The sequence below is a fragment of the Strongylocentrotus purpuratus genome, unplaced genomic scaffold (assembly GCF_000002235.5).
Source record: "Strongylocentrotus purpuratus isolate Spur 01 unplaced genomic scaffold, Spur_5.0 spur5_scaffold_13, whole genome shotgun sequence".
Taxonomy (NCBI): Eukaryota; Metazoa; Echinodermata; class Echinoidea; order Camarodonta; family Strongylocentrotidae; genus Strongylocentrotus; species Strongylocentrotus purpuratus.
In genome coordinates this window covers 36,580,900-36,601,487 of record NW_022145598.1, presented here as the reverse complement: position 1 = coordinate 36,601,487, position 20,588 = coordinate 36,580,900, and the positions used below count along the sequence as shown (strand labels likewise).

At 37.1% G+C, this 20,588-nt stretch overlaps 1 protein-coding gene across 3 annotated transcripts; it reads left to right on the top strand.

The window, feature by feature from the left end:
* The first annotated feature begins 374 nt into the window (after positions 1-374).
* Positions 375-11,502, top strand: LOC763780 (GDP-fucose protein O-fucosyltransferase 1). 3 transcript variants are annotated; one of them, XM_003726270.3, is made up of 8 exons: positions 375-683; positions 2,895-3,058; positions 5,093-5,269; positions 6,689-6,813; positions 7,565-7,757; positions 9,343-9,480; positions 10,359-10,454; positions 10,832-11,502. In XM_003726270.3, exons 1-8 carry the CDS (start codon positions 563-565, stop codon positions 11,024-11,026), a joined length of 1,209 nt encoding a protein of 402 aa, XP_003726318.1. In that variant the 5' UTR covers positions 375-562; the 3' UTR covers positions 11,027-11,502. The 3 variants fall into 3 exon arrangements, with proteins under 3 accessions (XP_003726318.1, XP_001199864.2, XP_030839320.1); XM_001199864.4 differs by lacking the exon at positions 2,895-3,058 and adding an exon at positions 4,484-4,608 and having other exon boundaries at positions 378-683; XM_030983460.1 differs by lacking the exon at positions 2,895-3,058 and having other exon boundaries at positions 378-683.
* The last annotated feature ends 9,086 nt before the right edge of the window (positions 11,503-20,588 follow it).

Here is a 20,588-nt window from a genome sequence, read left to right as displayed (position 1 = left end):
ACTGTATAAAGAAATTGTACACCCTTTTGTTCTCTGCACCTTCACCTGCTGTCACAATTAACACAACACATCAGTCATCCCATCCCAGTATAGCTTGGAAAAGCTGCTTCAGGGATTACCTCATCAAAGTAATATAAGATCCACGCACAGCGAATGTTTTGCGAAAGCACGTTCCACTGACAGAAATGTGTCGTTGATCTAAGGTGTTTGGTTGTGCGGTGTGACTGAGGCAGTTGGGTCATGTAAGGAGTGGTTGACAAAGGAGAGAAGGGCAGGGCAAGAGAACGCATTCTTTGTGTTCCGCTCGAGTAAATCATCAAAGGTTTGGCAGTCAGAAAGCAACGTGTACAAACTCTTCTTAACGCAAATATAAGAGCCCTATACAAAAATGCATAGGTAAGACGCCTATTCGATTGTACACGTTGCAAAAAACTGTTCTCTCATTTCATATGCCATTCATATTAAATGTACGCTCCTGAAAGCGCGTTTTCAAATTGATTTTCTTATAGAGTGTCGCCTATATAATTATTTGTAAAGTGATAAGGAGCTGTTTATACTCGTCATGAGGGCGGATTACATTCTCTCAGCGATCCTAGTTCTATGTGGGATTGCTCACGGTAGAAACGTGGGTACAGAGTTGGAATGGGATCCTAAAGGATATGTACTATACTGTCCTTGTTCGGGTAAGTACATCTCTTATCTTTATATTTTATTTCTGCTTCGATAGCTGCTGTTCCGTGTTGTTGGTACTATCATTAGCATTTTGTCTAAAGTTCTAAATAAGAACACTTCCTTACAAAGCAGTATAATAGATTGACTATTGAGACAGGTCCTAGTATTTTTAGGATCGAATAATGCTGTATACATATTTATACAACATGTTGTATTATATACTGCAACAAAGCGTTGCATATATAATGATTCTTCAATAGGCAATGTTCGTAATGTCATAAATTATTTCATTCACCTGTAATCGTATTTCAATAGTCAAAAAGCAAACTGCATATACTTGTTGTTAGGTAGAACAAACATTATGGCTTGTCCAACCCAGCTAGCAAACAGTTGATGCATGCAATTTGGATTCTGACTATTGAAATACAATTATTCCTAACAGGTGAATGAAATAATTTGTGACCATCGAGGCACTTAATTAACAAAGATTTGTGCATCAAATTTGATATCAATACGAAAATGGCCTATTAATACTCACTGTTGGTACAGCTGAATTAAACTCAAACAGAGGGAATCGTGCTGCTGACATAATCGGAACGTATCCGAACGGGACGGAACGGAACGAAACGGAATGGAACGGAACTGGACGGCTCGCCCAGAAAACAATGCATCCCGTCCCACATGTAGGCCTATATATAGATAAGTTTGGGTACACATACTCCTACAATGCATGAGGTCTATTATATGTTGATGGAGTGATGACACCTCTATAAAATTTTTATTGATAAAAATATTGACAATAATATCGATAATAATAATGATGATAATAATAATTATAATTATACTAATACAAATTATAATTGTGCATGTACTGATAATATTGATAATAATAATAATAATTACAATACAAATAATATTAACAATAATAATAATAATAATGATAATCATCATAATAATTACATAATAATAATGATAAACATGTTCAACAAAAATAAGAAGAAAAATAATAATAATCATGTCTTGTGTATACCCAGTTATAGCCTCGACAGTATTAATGCCGCTCTTTCAATATTCAATTCAATTCAATTCAAATCAATTCAATTATTCAAAAGAAGAGAGGAAAAGAAAAGGACTGCAACATGGTTTGTTTGTTTTGTTTGTTTTATTTCCATTTTTTCATATCAATACAAAGAAACATTCAAATAAATATAATGAAATAACATGTAAGTTTGACAAAATTATTTCTAGTTAAAACAAAAGTTTCATACAAAAGGAAAAAGCAGGAGACCACATGTCGTATTAAAGCGTAAATGCTTGAACATGGCCGTGGCCTCTGCCGAGTTAACAAAATAAAAGAACAACCCATGCAACTACATATTGTATTCAATGTTAAATAGTAGCAATGTAGTGTATGGCATGCATAATGGCAAGATATAGGTGAAGAGTATAGTGTTGAAATATTTGACTGCATATATATATATATATATATACGTTACAAGTACACCTGGGTCGAGAGAGACATGCGGCCTAAACACTTTGCCCAATGATGTATAGGCACCGAGCTAGTATAGTATAGAATCCAGGGGGTGTTTCATAAAGCTGTTCGTAAAGTTACGCATTCATGACTTTACGAACGACTTGTATATGAAGTGCCACATCGGATGCTCAATCATTATTAAATACATCAACCAAAGTTGAACTGTGCAGATGTAGATTAACATTCTTATTATAACAAACATTTTTAATGCAAAGTATATTTTATGCCATAATTTAATTGAGGTTATTGAAAATATCAGAAAAAACTTTGGGCATCCTATCTGGCACTTCATATACAAGTCGTTCGTAAAGTCATGCATAACTTTACGAACAGCTTTATGAACCCCCCCCCCCCCCCAGGACCCCTATCTCAGGCATTACATGTCTACAAAATCATATTGTTAGGTTTGGATGAAGAATCTGATACTAAAGATAAAAACCACGTTATTGGGGGATATTCTATATTTCGTAACATTATTATGCTAATGTTTCTCTCACGCATCTCACTGCATGTGTCATTTATTGAACGCAAGAGAAAGTATTTATATTTCCAAGACTTTTCCCTGTATTTGACTTTGTATTTATCCCGATATAGGACAGTTCGCTGATGTGTCATTAATTGAACGCAAGAGATAGTATTCATATTTCTAAGACCTTTCCCTTTATTTATATTTATCCCGATACAGGACAGTTTGCTGGGCAAGTGGAACAGCTTTTGGGGACCTTATATTTCGCCAAAATGATCGATCGAGTCGTAATCCTCCCTCCCTTTATCAACTATCCATGTGGTCGTAAAACGCATGCGCATAATTACGGCGTACAAGTTTCGGCGGGAAGAAAAGAAGGAAATGTAAATAAAACGTCAATTAATTCTGTCCACGATATCTTTAATCTTAACCTGGTCTCATTAAGCATCTTTGTTTCATCCTAGTCCTTCTTCACTCTCTCTCTCTCTCTTTGCATATTCTCTCTCTGCCTTGTCCCTCCCTCTTTCCCTCCAAGTTCTCCTCTTATTGTTTAAGTATTATTGGCTGCAGTTCACAAGATGGACAGTGACGGTGTCGTTTGCCTTATGTAAACTTTTTCAAAGGGTTCGTCTTCTCTTTCGATACTTTCTCTTTCGATACTTTCTCTTTCGATACTTTCTCTTTAATTTCTCTATCTCTTATATATTTCTGTACAAATTTCAATTATATTAATGTCTTTTTCGTCTTTCCATGTTGGTTCTTTCTTCATTCCCCCTCCCTCTTTGTGTTTTCTATCACTACGTTTCTTTAAAATAGGGCCTAGTACATTTTTTTGTATTTCTCCATTATTTTCTCTTATCTTTCCTTACGTGTCTATGTTTTTAACACAACTTTTTTCTTCTTTTAAATGTTGTGATTTGTACCCCCCTCCCTTTCCCTTCTTTTTCTATTTCTGCTTCAATAATTCTTTGGATTGCCAGTCTTGTGGGCCATATCGGTCTCATGGGCTTTGTAAAACTTCGAGTGTGATTAGATGCTGGTCTACTCGGGATGCCCCTATCCAGATGAATGACTGTACTCGCCCTAAATACCGACTGTCATATTTATCTGATAAAAATGCAACTTGATATAAACTCTACAATCTCTGTCTGGCTTGCGTTGGTATAAGATGAAAGGTGGTAGCCAGAACGTCCATGCAAAGTGCTATTTCAGTTCATATGCTATCGATATGCTTGAGACCAGGGGTGGATCTAGGATTGTTCGTGGGCGAGGAGGGGGAGGGGGGGCGAAACTTTGTGCAACGGAGGACTCTCGAAGGGGAAATAAATAAACAAACAAGCAAATAAATAAATCAATGAATAAGTATTCCCAATTGCGGAAGCGGGACCGCTTCCCCCTTTTTTCCACATCATTTTCAACTTTAAAATCTCTGGTGCCTGGTGGCCCTTCCGACGAAACGTTCCTCATTGGTTACGTCATCCTCAAGAGATCTATACACTTGACACAACTCAAAATCTTACCCAAACTTGTCTTCTGATATATTACTTGACATTAAAGTGCAGGTTGATCTAAAGTTATCTGCATCATGCATTCAGGAATATCTTGGGTCACTCATTCTTACTTCAAATAGCGCCACTGAAATTGTTATCCTGCGTCCTATTTATTTTCATGGCAATAATACAAAAACCCACCTCAACCTAGTACAGCTCCGCGCTATGAGCATCTATCTGCCATAACAGTCACATAATATGGGGGTAATTTTCTCGTCTTTTTGACAGTAATGCTGTATTCTATTACTATCTTTACAGGGCGATTCAGTAATCAAGCCGAGCTGCTATTGGGGTCGTTATTTTTTGCGAAGACGCTTGATCGCGTCCTGGTATTACCGCCTTTCATCGACTACCAACATGCAGTCGGACAGAGAAAAGATAATGTAAGCCTTAATTAATCCTACATGACAAGCTAGAAATAAATAATTGAAATTCTAACTCTTTTGATATAATTGATATGGAAAATTAATGCTCAAACTCATAAAAACCCAATAATAATAATTATATTCGTACAGCCATAAGGACGGCCTTAACATAACAATATTGTCGTACTTTTATTTATTTATTGAAATATATTTATTCAAGATAACAAGAATCAGATATACATTGTAGATACAAAATCTGTTTTACATCATGGTCCTGAACAGGATAAAAATGAAGTACACGGAAATAAAATATACTTGGGAGGATTGATTCAAAATAATGTCCAACTATTATCATCCCACCTCTTAGGAGGACATTTAAGATTGATGTTTCCACATTTACTCACAACCACTGGACTGTTGTCGGTGTGACATTTCTTGATATTCCCATTTGGGGAGTTCATACAAACTATATCAGTGCTTCATTTTTTCCATTATTTTACAGCTTTACGTTCCAGTCACAGAGTACTTCGATTTAAATGCATTGCGGGAATATTACGCCGATATTGTCACATTTGAAGACTTCATGTACGAGTTAGCCCCGACACATTGGCCTTTAGATGAGAGAGTGGCGTATTGTTCGAGCAAAGCAGCTGAAGGAAATAACGACGTGTGCCCAAGGGTAAATCAAGAACATGACGGGGGTGATTATGATGATGATAGTGGCGTAGTGGTGGAGGTGGTGGTGGTGGAGTGGTGGTGGTGGTGGTGGTGGTGGTGGTGGTAGTTGATATGGGATAGTTTGCAGGCAAAATCCCTTGTCAGTCATAATTGGCAAGTCATAACAGGCGCGGATCCAGGATATCTAAGGGGGGGGGGGGGGTGGGTGCCCATTTTTTTTTTGCTCCTGAAAAATAAAAAAAGGGTAAAATTAACGTGTTTTTTACACGTTTTTTTTGCCAGGGGGGGGGGGGTAGGCCCCTCCTGGATCCGCCACTGAGTCATGAAGCATAATGGTGGTTTTATAAACAGTCAAGCACGTACGTGCGTTAATCATGATGCGTCAATTTGCCTGACGTATAGGACGACTACGTCATCGGCTGTTGCAGTCTTGGCATGACGTCATGCGTTTGATCGTGAGATGAAGTGCTCAGAATGCGTTGAATTGCAGGCTTGATTGACGCAGTTGTTGGCGCAGTCGTAATAGCGTGAGTCTTGTGCACACGAGGCGTGATCTGTCTGACGTATAACTGATGTAGCGATTGATGCTGTTTTTCACGCGACATGCGATAGTGTTAAAAAAATGTTTCAAAATCAACCTTGCAGACATTTCTTTAAATCACTAATAATCTAAGCAAACATGCTTATTGGTCAATTGGCCATTATTTCCTTTACTTGCTTGACTGGTGTGAGTAATGGTGCATCAATCGTGTGTTTAACGGTCATTGGACTATCCACTATAGCCTAAAGACGATTGACAGATGCTGTTCCTTATTTTACTATCTTGCGAACTTAGATTAAGGCTGCTAGGTTATTCAAGACATGTAGTAATGCTCTCTAAAAATGTTTAGTGACTTGAATTTCATTGACTCTAATGTTACTAGTTATGTCTACAATCTTTTGTTGTGATTCTTAATTTCCCTTTTCTATGATCTACATTCGTTCGATGTATGATTATGCAAATTTGTAGGCCTACTCCGCAGTACAGCTGAATTCTGAAAAGCTCGAAACAAATGTCCCTGTAATCATGGAGGCACGTGTCGGTCTACCTTTGATTACAATGCTTGAAATTCATACTCCTAATTGTTCGTCATATTTAGCAGTACATCCCTGTACAACACTCAATCACATAATCCATTCAATTAATTAAGGCGAACATTAAAGCGACTTTAACATATCAAATAAGATATAGTCATGCAAGAAAATGTAGTTTCGATTTATAATAACAGAGCTCATTCCATTAATGCAATATACTAATGATCAACTGTCAAATAGGATCATACGTTTAAGGCGTATACTTACATTGTGTTATTAAGTTGAAAGTTCATCCCAAATCTACATGAACCTTCTTTTTTGTTATATCTTGTATCGTTTTTAACAGAAAGGAAACCCATTTTCGACATTTTGGGAGGCACAGAATGTTGAGTTTACACGGTCTGAGATCTGGTCTGGAGATCTCCATTATAACGTGGAATATGAACCATGGCGGGTCATGTGGACAGAAACGTAAGAAACATACAACACAATCTTACCTATGTAACCAATTGATTTGTATTATTTTTGTTTGTTCAATGTTATGTTAAGATTTGTGGTTATATTGTCATATTGCATGTTATTGTAAGCGCTGTGATATAGTGTACTATGAATAGCGTAGCTAAATGCCTAATAATAATAATAATAATAATAATAATAATAATAATAATAATAATAATAATAATAATAATAATAATAATAATAATAATAATATTAATAATAATAATAATAATAATAATAATAATAATAATAATAATAATAATAATATGAATATGAATACAAACAAAACAGATATATATGCATGTATATATAGGACAAGCTATGAAACTAAAATCATTCATTCTACTCAATTCTAAAACGAATGTGTTTAGGGGTGATGGATGATGGCCGAAATGAAAAAAAAGCCGCTCCGATTATTTGAAGCTTCATAATTTATTTAAAATTAAAGATTCTTTTGAGGACTTTTAGGACACTTTATTTTTTAAAGTAAAGAGAGGTTTAAATGCAGGTAAGAATGGTCATTGTCAGAAAGAGAAAGGGGGCAATTATCAGAAGTGTTAATTGAAAAGGTACTCATCAGATTGAAAGGGGGCTCTTTTCAGAACTAAATTGAAGGGACGCTTTGGAATATTTTAGAGGGGTAAACTGTAACCCATACCCCCATGACGCCGCTTGTGTTTCAAAAGAGAATTAATGTTGAGGACAATGATACTATTTTTGACAGGTTTCCTCCCTCGGAACACCCCGTGTTGGCCTTTATGAATGCACCTACCAGTACACCGCTACCACTGGAGAAGAACTATCTTCATAAGTATTTCAAATGGTCCGCCGATATTGAGAATGAAGGTAACACGTACATCACAGACAACATCGAAAGACCATATGTGGGACTACATTTACGGAATGGCGCCGATTGGGTAAGGAGTGAATGTTTACTTACGGGCTGGGCCGGGGGGGGGGGGGTCACTCTCAACGTGACTGGCTACGCAACCGCGTCCAGAAAAAAGCGTCGAAAGGGTATTTTTTTTTCAGCTATACGGCATCGTCGACGTTTTCCTTGTAAATGGGTGTTTTTCAAACACTGATCGCCCCAACCCCTTAAAAAAGGGTACTTTCTCGGGCAAGTTCACAGCTTTCGACGTTTTATTGAAGTCATTCCTTATGTGACTGCATGTGCAAGAGTTGAGTAGTAATCCTCCGCATTAAGACTCTATTGGGGCGGCGTTGCAAGAAAGTTGGGATTGATTGCAAGTTGAAAAATTTGCAATCGATTGCAACTCAACTTTCTTGCAACACCCCACTAGTCTCCTAAATTTCCTAAGATTTGGTTAGGATTAAAGTTTAAACAATAAAATTCAGTGAACTTGACCTAGCGTTTACCCCCCCCCCCCACCCCTTCCCCCCCCCTCTCTCTCTCTCTCTCTCTCTCTCTCTCTCTTACAAATGGGGCGTTGCAAGAAAGTTGAGTTGCGATCAATTGCAAATTTGCAATTAATCGCAAGAATTTACGCTTGATTTGGGGGATTTGCAATCGATTGCAACTTTCTTGCATCGCCCCATAATGAGTGATGTAGGCTACCTTCAGTGTGGTATTGTTAGTCTGTAATTTATTATACACATGCCTGTGACGTATGTGGTAATGTTTCTTTGTTAACGCTAATAATCTTCTAGCCAAGTAGAACAAAGGGTTTATAATTATCTCATAATTGTTCTTCTCAAGCTTCTTTCTTCATTGAAATACTATTTTGCTCCTACCTATTTGCTCTTCCTTCATTTTCTTGTTCTATTCGTAATTATTATCACTTAGTTTTATATATTTCATTTACAAATTGCATGCTCTACTGCACTTCCATATTTGCTCTGGCTCGTAATGGTTAGAGCAAATAACACTGAGTTCCTATAGGAAATACATTTATTCAGATGGTCATATCTCAGCCAATACTTAACATATTGGTTCTCGACATTTGTTCATTATTATTTTTAATGCTATTTCGGAAAATGAAGACAAAATTGAGAAATTCCAAAAATAGAGTTTTTATGACGTCACACTTAATTCACCACTCTATACACGAATGGCCAATTTTTGTGCGCTCGGTTGTTATTCATTCACATAATTTATGGGGAAAAGTGTGGGGTGGGGGGTAAGGCGGTTTAATGCTTCATATCTGATCGAGCCGTTATTGAGCTGTTTCTTTGTTCGATTGTTAGTTTGTTTCCACAGATACATACGTGAGATCCTACCGAAATATTTGTTCCAAAAGGGAACCTACCTGTCTTGCCACCTTCAAAAGATCCCTCGAAACTCACCTTTTCCCCCAACGATCTATGTGATATACTTCCTGTACTGTTTATTTGTATTTGTAAGCGAATGGTACTTATTGTTTTTAGCGCTCCTCAGTATATTCATTATTTTTGCACGGCACCAACTTAATCCAAAGGCTGTTCTTCTGTAGGTTCTTCTGTAGCTCCTAACTATTCGATATTATTATTTTGTTTGTACAGGCTCGTACCTGTGATCTAGCTGATGGTACCATGCCTCGTCTGCTATCATCTCATCAGTGTCTTGGTGTTCATCCTACTAGTACTACCACTGTTCATAGGCAACTCTGCATGCAGTCAGAAGAACTCGTATCGGAAGAGGTAAGGCCACCCTGCACTCTCTGTTCTCTTTCGTTCTCTCTCTCTCTTTTTCTCTTTCCCTCTATCTATCTCGCTCTCTATCTCTTTCTCTCTATAACACTATCTCTCTTTCTCTCTAGCTATCTCGCTCTCTATCTCTCTCTCTCTCTTTCTCTCTTTCTCTCTATCTATCTCTCTCTCTCTATTACTATATCTCTTTCTCTCTATCTCTTTTCGTGCGTCATATGACGCGTTTTGACGCGTTTTGACAAACCTGGTGAATTCGGGCCAATATGTCTTTAAGCAAGGCATTCAAATAAGTCATTGAAGTTTGCTCAGCATAACAGTCATGATGGTGAGCGTCAGTGAAAATTAATGTTGCCTAGCTTGAAATCTTTCTAAGGAGTGTAGAATGTGCATACATTCTGTCGCAGCGGGCAATTAAGCCCGATCGAGTCCGATGACCGGGCTAATAATATTCTGTAACTGAGTGCTAAGATACTATGGTAGCATTTAATGATTATCTAGACAGTTTGATTCATGCTTTAAGCATTGATGTATATGTATATTGATCACCACATATATGTTTCTGAGTGAAACAGTGTGCAGTTGAAGTATCTTGTAACTATGTTCGTCATATACATGTGACACTGGCACAGCAAGAGATAAAACTTGATCCTTTTACTCACGAGTATCATGTTTGTGTTTGAAAACAATAGTGACTATAGTTGTTCTTTGTTTATGGACTTTAGATTTTGTTCGCTATTTGTTTCTCTTAATATTGTTGTTTGTTAATTGTATATTTGTTTATATGTCTGAACATGTATGTATACTTGTTTTTATGAACCACATGTGGAAATAAAACTTGAACTTGAACTTGAACATCATGATATAAACAGGTGAGGGCGCTCTTGGAAGAGAAAGAGACCAGGACAATCTTCATCGCGACTGATCACGTGTCTATGCAAGACGATTTACAGCGAGACTTCCCGGATGTAAGTCAGCCATTCTGTTTATTTCAGTTATTTATGTGCAGTGAAAATTATAGGGGTTATGGGCTCACCCCCCTAAAATAGAAACCTTCTAGTCCCTCCCCACAAAAAAAATCAAATCGGCAGGCACATTTAGAAAATGAAAGCAAGAACCCTAAAACCCCCAAACTGTGAGGGGACAATGTATACAGAAGGGAGTTAATATTTATAATCTCTTTTTTTTTGGGGGGGGGGGGTCTTTTTAAGTTTGATTAAGTGCTTCAACATGCCCACTCATTTTATTTTTATTTCATCCTAAGTGACGTTGTATTCTTTTCATAAATGTCATCATTGATGTAGACTATTTATGAAGTGCATTATCTTGTTTATTATTGTTCCAGCTGAATGTGGTGACGATGGATCCAGAGAGGCCTCAGCTTGATATGTATGTGTTGGGAGAAGCAGATCATTTCATTGGAAACTGCATCAGTGCCTTTACAGCGTTCGTACGAAGACATCGAGATGATGCTCAACTAGAAACACGATATTTTGGGATGCGACAAACTAAACAAAACGCGATCCATGACGAATTTTAGTCTTTCTTTAGTTTTGTAGTCTTGCTCACTACGTACGCACAATGGTAACCCTTTTCAGGACGGACTTTGTGAAATGGCTAAAGTGATCAGCTGTGCTTCTTCCAACTATTTTTAATGCTATGTTTTGTAATAAAATAGAAAGTAATGTATGTGAAAAGAATATACATTTCGCCAACTTAACCCTATCTAGCCTGGGCTTTTCTGAAACTACATAGCATGTACCCCTATGATCTTGAGCTCTTGGCCGTGAAACTGCTGTTCGCCGCGAAAATTTACACGCATGCCAAGTGAATTGTATAGATTTCTAAGGTAATTCATTTGTTTTTACAAGAAATTCGTCCATTTGCATATTTATGGTAATATGCAAATAAGGTAATACCATTCACATTTTTACTTATAATCATATTTTCTTCATACTTAAACAATAGTTTTCACTACATATTCTTTAAAAACCATTTGGGATAATAATACAAAAACAATTGGAAGAGCCAGGTTATTCCTTATGTTATCTATTGTTTTGATAATTTCTTATGTATTTCTATGTTTTTTAAACTTCTGTATTTTATTGTTATTTGTTGCTTTATTTCATTTCTTACTATAATTAAACTATTTTGAACCCCCAAATAAACACCTAAACTATAAACAAGACCAAATAACCAATGTTTTGTCTCTTTTGGGGGAAAAATTAGATTTCCATATGTTTTGTACACAAATCTGAATAAAATTACTCGAGGAAACAAGCAAGAGGACTCAAAGTGACTATTTCTTTCTTATTTCGGACGTTTTCCAGTCTCATGTTCACCTATATTTGGGCACAATTTTTTTTGTTTTCATGATGAAACTTATCATGATCAGAAACATAGTTGACTTTTTATAAACGAATGTTTCTCGACACATTCCTCAGCGAAACGTTTATCGACACCAACGACACTAGACAGTTATTTTGCCTGAGAGAGAGAGAGAGAGAGAAAGGGAGAGAGAGGGAGAGAGAGGGGGGAGAGAGAGAGAGAGAGAGAGAGAGAGAGAGAGGGGGGAGAGAGAGAGAGAGAGAGAGATGGAGAGAGATGGAGAGGGAGGGAGAGGGGGAGAGAAGGGGGGGGTGGTGGGAATCGGGAAGTGGGAGGAAGGTTGAACCAGCGATTATAACCGGCTTATATATAAGTGTTTTTATTTTCGTTTTGTTTTCCATTGCCGAATCACCGCATCATAATATTTTAACAGGAAAACTCCCCTCGCTTATATTAGAAATGTCTATTTCATTATCAATTATACCTCTGGTGTAGGCTTATATGAATAAAGGAAATATTCCGCTCTTTCAGATCTGTTGCCTCAATATCGTAACTACAGATTAGTAAATTAGCGGGAAAAATAAAGAAATAAAATGGCGAAAATCGCCAATTGACAATTTGGTCACTGGATAGTAACGTATTCATGGATAACTCCACCGTTTGTCGTGTACACAAATATATTAAATTTCTATTTTTCTTCTTTCTTGGGTCATGTCTTAAAATATATTGCGGGGAGCATATATTTTAAAAGGTTCTCTACAAAGAAATGTCAATTTGTCGATGTCAATTTTGCGAAATGGAAGTGACCCTCCTGGGTCAACCATTTTGAAAAATGGACATTTTTAGTCATTTTGTGCTTTTGAACAAATGGGAAAGTTCTCCGGCACTTGTACTGCTGAGTCCGCCAATTTGAAGTGTCTATACGTATAGTGATTTCAGCTTTTTATTTTTTAAAAACTTTTTCAGGGGCTCTCGCTGGCAATCTTCGATCTACAGTATGTATGCCTAGGCCTACAGTGCGGATTTTTGTTTTCGTTTTTGTTTTGTTAGGTCGCTTATTCTGAGATAGGATCAAAAGGAATTATGGTGGTCACGGTGTGAAAAGAAGGTGTTATGACCGTGCACCTCCCATCATCATGCCCCCCCCCCCCCCCGATCCAAATGATGGATAAAGATCTGCATGAACATAATCTGTGCTGTCAATAACATTATGAAAAATTATTTTCTTAGATTTTCAATTCAATTCAATTTTGGTTTCATTAGAAATATACCAAATAAAAAGTCCAAAGACTAACAATAATTGGTTCACATTGTATCATATAAAAATGCATTAAAAACAGTAAACTAAAAAATTCAGTAATAAGTTGAAATACGAAAAAATATCACGAACAAAAAAAATGATTGTAAAATTATAAAATAGTATATCAATATCAATGCTACAATATAAAGATATCGATTAAAATTGATATTTGAGATATTTAATAAGAAAGATAAGTTTACTATACAATTGAAGAAAATCATGGTGATAATCAAATTGTCAGTGAATTGAGAAGAAAGGAGATATATAGAGTGAAAAATAGAGGGGAGAGGGAAAGGATAAAGAGAGATCGAATTTGAAAGAGAGAGAGAGACAGAAGGAACAAAAAGGAAAACAAGACAAGAAAAAGATGAGGGATGAGAGAAAGAGAGAAAAAAGAAAATTGAGTTGATTCAGCTTAATGAAGCATTGTAAAAGTAAAATGCACATAATACGTAAGTGTCAAATGATTCATTAATACGAAAGCCATTATGGGAATTGTTATAAGGCTGTTTAACATTAGTGAATGGACTATAAATATTGGTGAAAATTATTAATGAGTAATTATCACATTGTCAGAAAATTGAGAAGAGGAAATACAAGACAGAAATAGAGAAATAGTGGGAGAGGGATGGAGGGAAAGGAGAAAGAGAGAGAAAAAGCTAGAGAAAGGGGGAAAGGGAAAAGAGACAGAGAGAGAGAGAGAGAGAGAGAGTGAGAGAGTTCGAAAAATGACAACACATTGTAAACAGGTCTAACACGATTTCAGTTGATTGAATTTAGCAAACGAACAAGAGAGGGAACTGTCGATTGTTTAGCGCTGATCGAGTTCTGCATCGTGGTGAAGGACAAATTATTGGAGTTTCTCAAGCTGCGGCAAGTAAGCACATGGCGCGGTTGTGACAAGAGATGGCGGTGCCTTGAGGAACCCAGAAGTGATTTCGGACATTTTAATAATAATAACAATAATAAACAAATATACCATGCACTGATAAGCTCTATATGTGTGGGGGGGGGGGGGGGGCTGCCCCCTACCCTAGACTGAGGCATTAATCCTCATTACTGTCAGTAATGACTTAAGGACGTAGATCCCCTAGTTGATAAGCACAGCTTACACATGCATTAGCAGTCACGCAAAACAAACACTCGCAAATTGTAATTATTCAATAAAATATGAGAATGTATACTATTATCTAGATCTATTAGGAATAAATCTTTGCCAAAATCATTCCTATTAAATTATACAGAGGTCGAATTTCACTCCAGTTTAATAGAACATTCACTTGGAAAATAATGAAAGGCTAAATTAGTAAAAAAAATTTTAAGGTAATACAAAGTTTCGGGAAATTATGAAAATTGGGTGGATAGTGATTCTTTACCATTTTGGTATATTTGGATGCCCCTGTGGATGTATTATAAGCACTAAAAATTTAAGCCCCTAAAACACTTCTACTTCCGAGAAAAATTGAATATTAAAATTTACCGGTGCTCCCGGTAAATGTTGATAATAGCGCCTACGGCTGTTCGATGGTAGCTATATACGACCGTGACATTCTCAGAATATGTAGTTGTGATATCTCATAATATTTTGTGATATATTTCAAATGGGAATAGCTATAATCGGTAGATTTTAGTCAATAAACATTGTTTTATAACTTAATTAATATCTTGACCTTGAGAGGGAACTATATAACATAAATAGTTTATTATTTATAATTTCATAACTTTAGACTCGATTTCAACCGCGACAACGATCACTGAATATAGTAGGATCGCATAGGCTTCCAATATCTTCATTTGAACCAAATTCATGACCCCATACCAAAACTTTGTAATACCTTTTTCTGCCACGACCGTCTAACACTGGTGCAGTAAGGGAGTGAGAGGGTTGCCTCCCACACATAAATGAATAAATGTATAAATGAGAACGCTCCATCTGTTGGTTATTTAATTTTTAGTTTGTATTACTACACAATTAAATTGCCACCTCACTGTCTGTTTAAGATAGCACTGTCCTTCATAATGAAAAGGCTTCTAATCGAAAGAGACTGATGCCCTTCCTGTCGAACTGCAAACGTCAATAATTTGACGGAACAAATTCATTGATCAGAATTTGATTTAACTGAACAATAGGGTAGACCGCTTTCCCACGACACAGAAGTGTCAAGTTTGTCTATACCGATGCATATTTTTTCATTATAAAGTTTCTATCCAACATAGTTAATGCTGATTAAAACAATTAAACTACAAATCCTTGAAATCAACTTTTTTTTTTACTACGTCCGCGGTTACATAAAATAAGATGGTTTTGAATTTTGCAGGAATTGAAGGTGAAAGAATATTTTAAAAGAGAGAAAGAATATCGAAGGCGAAACAGAAATCCAACATAGTTTCCTAAATACTTTTAGTTGCTGTCATCCCTTTTCTGGATTAATTGCGATTGTGGAAAAAGTGTCTCCACCGAGAATCGAACAAGGGTCGCTGGCTAACCACTGGACCAAGGAGACGGGCCAGAATATAACAGGAATAAATGATGTTGACACGATGTTGTTGATGATGATGATGATGGTAATGATGAAGATGGTGGTGATGATGATGATGATGATGGTGATGATGATGATGATGATGGTGATGATGATGATGATGATGGTGATGATGATGATGATGATGGTGATGATGATGATGATGGTGATGGTGATGATGATGATGGTGATGATGATGATGATGATGGTGATGATGATGGTGATGATGATGATGATGATGGTGATGATGATGATGATGATGGTGATGATGATGATGATGATGGTGATGATGATGATGATGATGATGGTGATGATGATGATGATGATGGTGATGATGATGATGATGATGATGGTGATGATGATGATGATGATGGTGATGATGATGATGATGATGGTGATGATGATGATGATGGTGGTGATGATGATGATGATGTCATGATGGTGATGATGATGATGATGAGGATGATGGTGATGATGATGATGGTGATGATGATGGTGATGATGATGATGATGATGGTAATGATGAAGATGGTGGTGATGATGATGATTATGATGATGGTAATGATGATGGTGATGGTGATGGTGATGGTGATGGTGATGGTGATGGTGACGATGATGTTGTTGATGATTGATGATGATGATGATGATGGTGATGATGATAATGATAATGATGATGAAGATGCTGTTGATGATGATGATGATGGTGATGATGGTGACGGTAGTGATGATAATGATAATGATAATTCACACCATTTATATGGCGATATGTTTCTGATTAAAGAACGTTCAAAGGCACAGGCCCCTCCAATGAAGGAAGTATTTTTCACACTTGCCGACATAGATATGTTTTGAGGTATTATTTGACATGTTCTAGATTGCAGTCTCACGAAGACAGAAAGGGATTGAGTCCCACAAAGGCTGAGGAATGGATGAAAAGACACAGTCCCCATATCATCCCTTCATGCGTGGGTGCGGGTACATGGGAAGTGATCGAGCCCGGAACTTCTGGGCTCATGAACTTCTGAACTTCAGGGTTTATGATGAACCCTGGAATGAACGCAACCCAGGGCGAGGAAGAGATGGAAAAGAAAGACTTCCAAACTCTCTAAACCCCTCTCGCATCATTTTACATTATGTAAATACAATCAAAGACGTCATTACTACCTACATGCTATCGGCTGTACCAGAATAATATGCAAAGGAAGGTAGCGCTACCAAATATGGAGTTGATTGTAATGCCTATTCCTCTTCGATGCCCGTTTGTATTGGGTAAAGCTGTCCAATTCTCAGATTTTTGCAACACTTTTGTCTTTTTCGTGCCTGCGCTTTCGATAAAGCTTGAAATGATGGTGCATGTGTAATGCCCTTTCCTTGTATATTCTTACTGCTATTGGCTGTACCTGTCCAACTGGAAAGAGAGTGGTTACGCCTTCTGCGTGCTCCCTGCTCATTGGATCCCTTGATCACGGCGGCAAGGGAGGGAGCCAAAGAGGGGGCCCAATTCGTGAGAAAATGTGAAAAACTCGCTGGCCGATAGTGGTTAGTGAGAACCATTTTTTCAAAATCAACACCCATCCCCCCTTTTTTGGCCAGGGAAGGGGCCCGTCTTCTTCTTTTAAACAAAAAAAGGAACAATTAACGTATTTTTAGCTTCTTTTTTTTATAGGGGAGGGAGCCCGGACCCCCGGGATCCCCCTGGATCCACCACTGCAGTGAACACATTGACGATATTATCTGAATAATGATATGACGTCATATAATTGTACATAGTATGCTCATAAACATCGGCCATGAAAAGAAATCCATATATCAGAATTGTGCATTTTGCAATATATACCCGACCGACCAAAATAATTCAAATGCCCCAAATTAATGTTTTTAATGTTACCAAACATAGGAGACACATGTTGATGTCCAGTTGTTGTACCCAGTTTGCATAATATGCAAATAAGCAATCATCATAAAGAAATTAAAATTCATATTTTCCCTATAAACGTGCATCTGAGTGTCCTTTTGAAACAAAATAAGTGTTCAATCAAATGTTTTCAAAGGCAGGCCGGTAAAAGATGGACACATTTTCAAAATAATGTGATATATTTTTGTCTTATCGTTGTAAATAACCAATTTGAACAAATCAAGTGTTGAATCCAATGTTTTTTTTGTTTATGTCAGTTAATAATAATAATAATAATAATAATAATAATAATAATAATAATAATATTTAATTCTTATATATCGCTTAATACAAATGTCTCTAAGCGCTATTACAAAGGTAATTGGATTCAGTGCTTGCCCGCACACACTGTGTGGACACATTTTAAAATCAATATTATGGTTAATGCTTGCAAAATTTGCAATAAGCTTCCATCAATATGATATAAAAGTTCAAATTGTTATCATAATTTGCCATGTACGATCCAGTTCAATGAATTTAAGTAATATAATTGATGTTGGCATTGTAACTGAACATGATTAATATACATTCAGTTTTGTAAACATCACTTTATTGTTCAAACTTGCACAACATAGGAGAAGATACAATAGCCCAGGACTATTACATTTTACTGGAAAACTGCAGGGCATTAAAAGCACATAACGTTATATAACAATAACAAATAAAAATAACAAATTTTACAGCATAGTGAAAACTGAGAAGCTATGGATATTCCTAGCTATAGATGAAATAAGAGGAGCTAAATAATTATTGCCAATTCATTTGAATGATTTGATATATCAACTTAATAAGTAGTAAGCATACATAATAAGAGTGTCATTTGAGTTAATGTTTAATACATAGAGGATTCTGTCAGTGCCAGGCAATGAACAGAGACGAGCAATAGAAAGAAAATATTATAGACTGGTAACAACAGTGGCGGATCCAGGGGGGGGGGGGGCCCGGGGGGCCCGGCCCCCCCCCCCTTGAGAAAAAAATCATGTAAAATCACGTGATTTTTACCTTTTTTTGGGGTTGGGCCCCCCCCCCCCCCTGGCGCTCAAGGGGGGGGGGGGTGCAAATTGAAATTTTTTTGAGGATAAAAAAAAAAATGTGCTCACTACCCCCCCCCCCCCCCCCCCCCCCCCCCCCCCCCCCCCCCCCCCCCACTGAGCGACTTTTCGGCCGGCGCGATTTTCAAATTTTCGGGAGCAAAAAAAAAAAAGTTGGGCCCCCTCCCCTAAGAAATCCTGGATCCGCGCCTGGGTAACAAGGTGTATTAAACAATTTGTGTGTGTGTGTGTGTGTATGTGTGTGTGTGTGTATGTGTCTGTGTGTGTGTGTGTGTGTGTGTGTGTGTGTGTGTGTGTGTGTGAGTGAGTAATTAATCCCTTACAAACTTGAAATGCGAAGAGGAATTTTGGTTTCCCATTTATTGGCATTCTTTGAGTAGTAGATGACAAACGAAGAAACAATATATAGTTTGGATAGATTCTGTCGAACTTGTTTCAAATGGACAGGTTTTCCAATTCATTTCAACAGCTGCTTTAGTCTCGTCACATTGTCTGGCGAAATATGACCTCTAGAGCCGATTCCCAAAGGAAGATACACCACAGAATATCCATTAGCCTGTATAATTGATTGATTTTTATTCGACAAGCTTCCAACATACAACAATATACAATAATAACAGATAAAAAAAGAAGTCAGCTTGAACAGGATAACCCACGAAAGCTCGAGAGCTTATTTCCAGTGGGGTCCCTTACAGACATGTATAAAATTAATAAGTTAAAATAGTAATATTTACAGACAGATAAGAAAATTAAAAGAACTACTTATTAAAGATAATAATAATAATAACAACATTAAACTGATGATAGAATGATATTAAGTACAAGAAGAAAAAGAAGAAGGAGAAGAAGAAAAAGAGGAGAAGGAAGAAGAGGAAAATAATGATTAATTTGTAGAATTTCTATAACGTACGAAAACATAAGTATACAACATGAAAAAGTATGAACCGACAGAAGAATAAAAATTTCAATCATATAACATGTCATTCACTTCTCTTCTCTGACTGTCAAGTATTAGGTATTCCTTTAATTTCCTCTTAAAATGATCATAGTTTCCTATTTCTTTTACACCATTGGGAAGGGAATTCCAATGTTTTATGGCATTGTAATAAAACGAATTTCCAATACTACGTACTCTTTCTGGTAAGTTAAAGTTAAATCGGCTATTTCTTGTATTATAATCATGTACGTCAGTAACAAGATCGAAGTTGGATCGAATATAATGATTCCACCTAGTATGATATATTTTATGCACGTGATGCAATACGAGTTGTTTTGATCTTTGGTCGACTTCAAGAAAACCAGCTTTAGAAAGTTCGCTGTAGCCACCCGGCCCCCCCACTCAGAGGTCGGAATGACCGCATGCGTGTTGCCAAAATGTCCGGTAAAGGGGTACTTTTCGTGCGACAAAGTCCGGCCCGAGATTTGTAAAAAAAGGGGTGTATTTGACTTTTCACCCAGAGATTTCTTTAAAAAGGGGGTGTTTTTCTTTTTCTCTCTCATCTCTTTGGACTCCTGAGAAATTATTCCGAATTTAGGGGGGTACATTGAGAAATTTTCCTAATTTAGGGGGGTCTCCAAGGCAGGAAAAGCCCGCGAAAAGCCCGCGAAAGGGGGGTTCGGAAATGTTGGCAGTCCTCAGATAGGGGGTGCTTTCAAAAAGAGGGTACGAGCATATGCGTACCCTAAATAACACTGAGTGGGGGGGGGGGGGGCCGGGTGTAGCCAACATGAGTTCTTGGACCAGAACAATTGATAAATCTCACCATTTTGTTCTGTATAATCTTCAACTTCTTTTGATATGACTTGTTTATGTTACTGGGTTAGCATAGTCAAATAAACATTGAATAAGAGCAAAACAGAGTGTACGTCTTGATTTTAAATCCATACAACTTTGATATCTGTACACAAATTTCAGACGAGAATTTGCTTTTTTTACAACTGATTCTACT

Excerpts from the sequence above, each read along its gene's own strand:
- LOC763780 (XM_003726270.3), top strand. The coding sequence starts at position 563 with ATGAGGGCGGATTACATTCTCTCAGCGATCCTAGTTCTATGTGGGATT. Across the intron at positions 3,059-5,092 it reads CGGGAAGAAAAGAAGGAAAT|CTTTACGTTCCAGTCACAGA; the intron begins GTAAATAAAACG and ends ATTATTTTACAG. Across the intron at positions 5,270-6,688 it reads ATAACGACGTGTGCCCAAGG|AAAGGAAACCCATTTTCGAC; the intron begins GTAAATCAAGAA and ends CGTTTTTAACAG.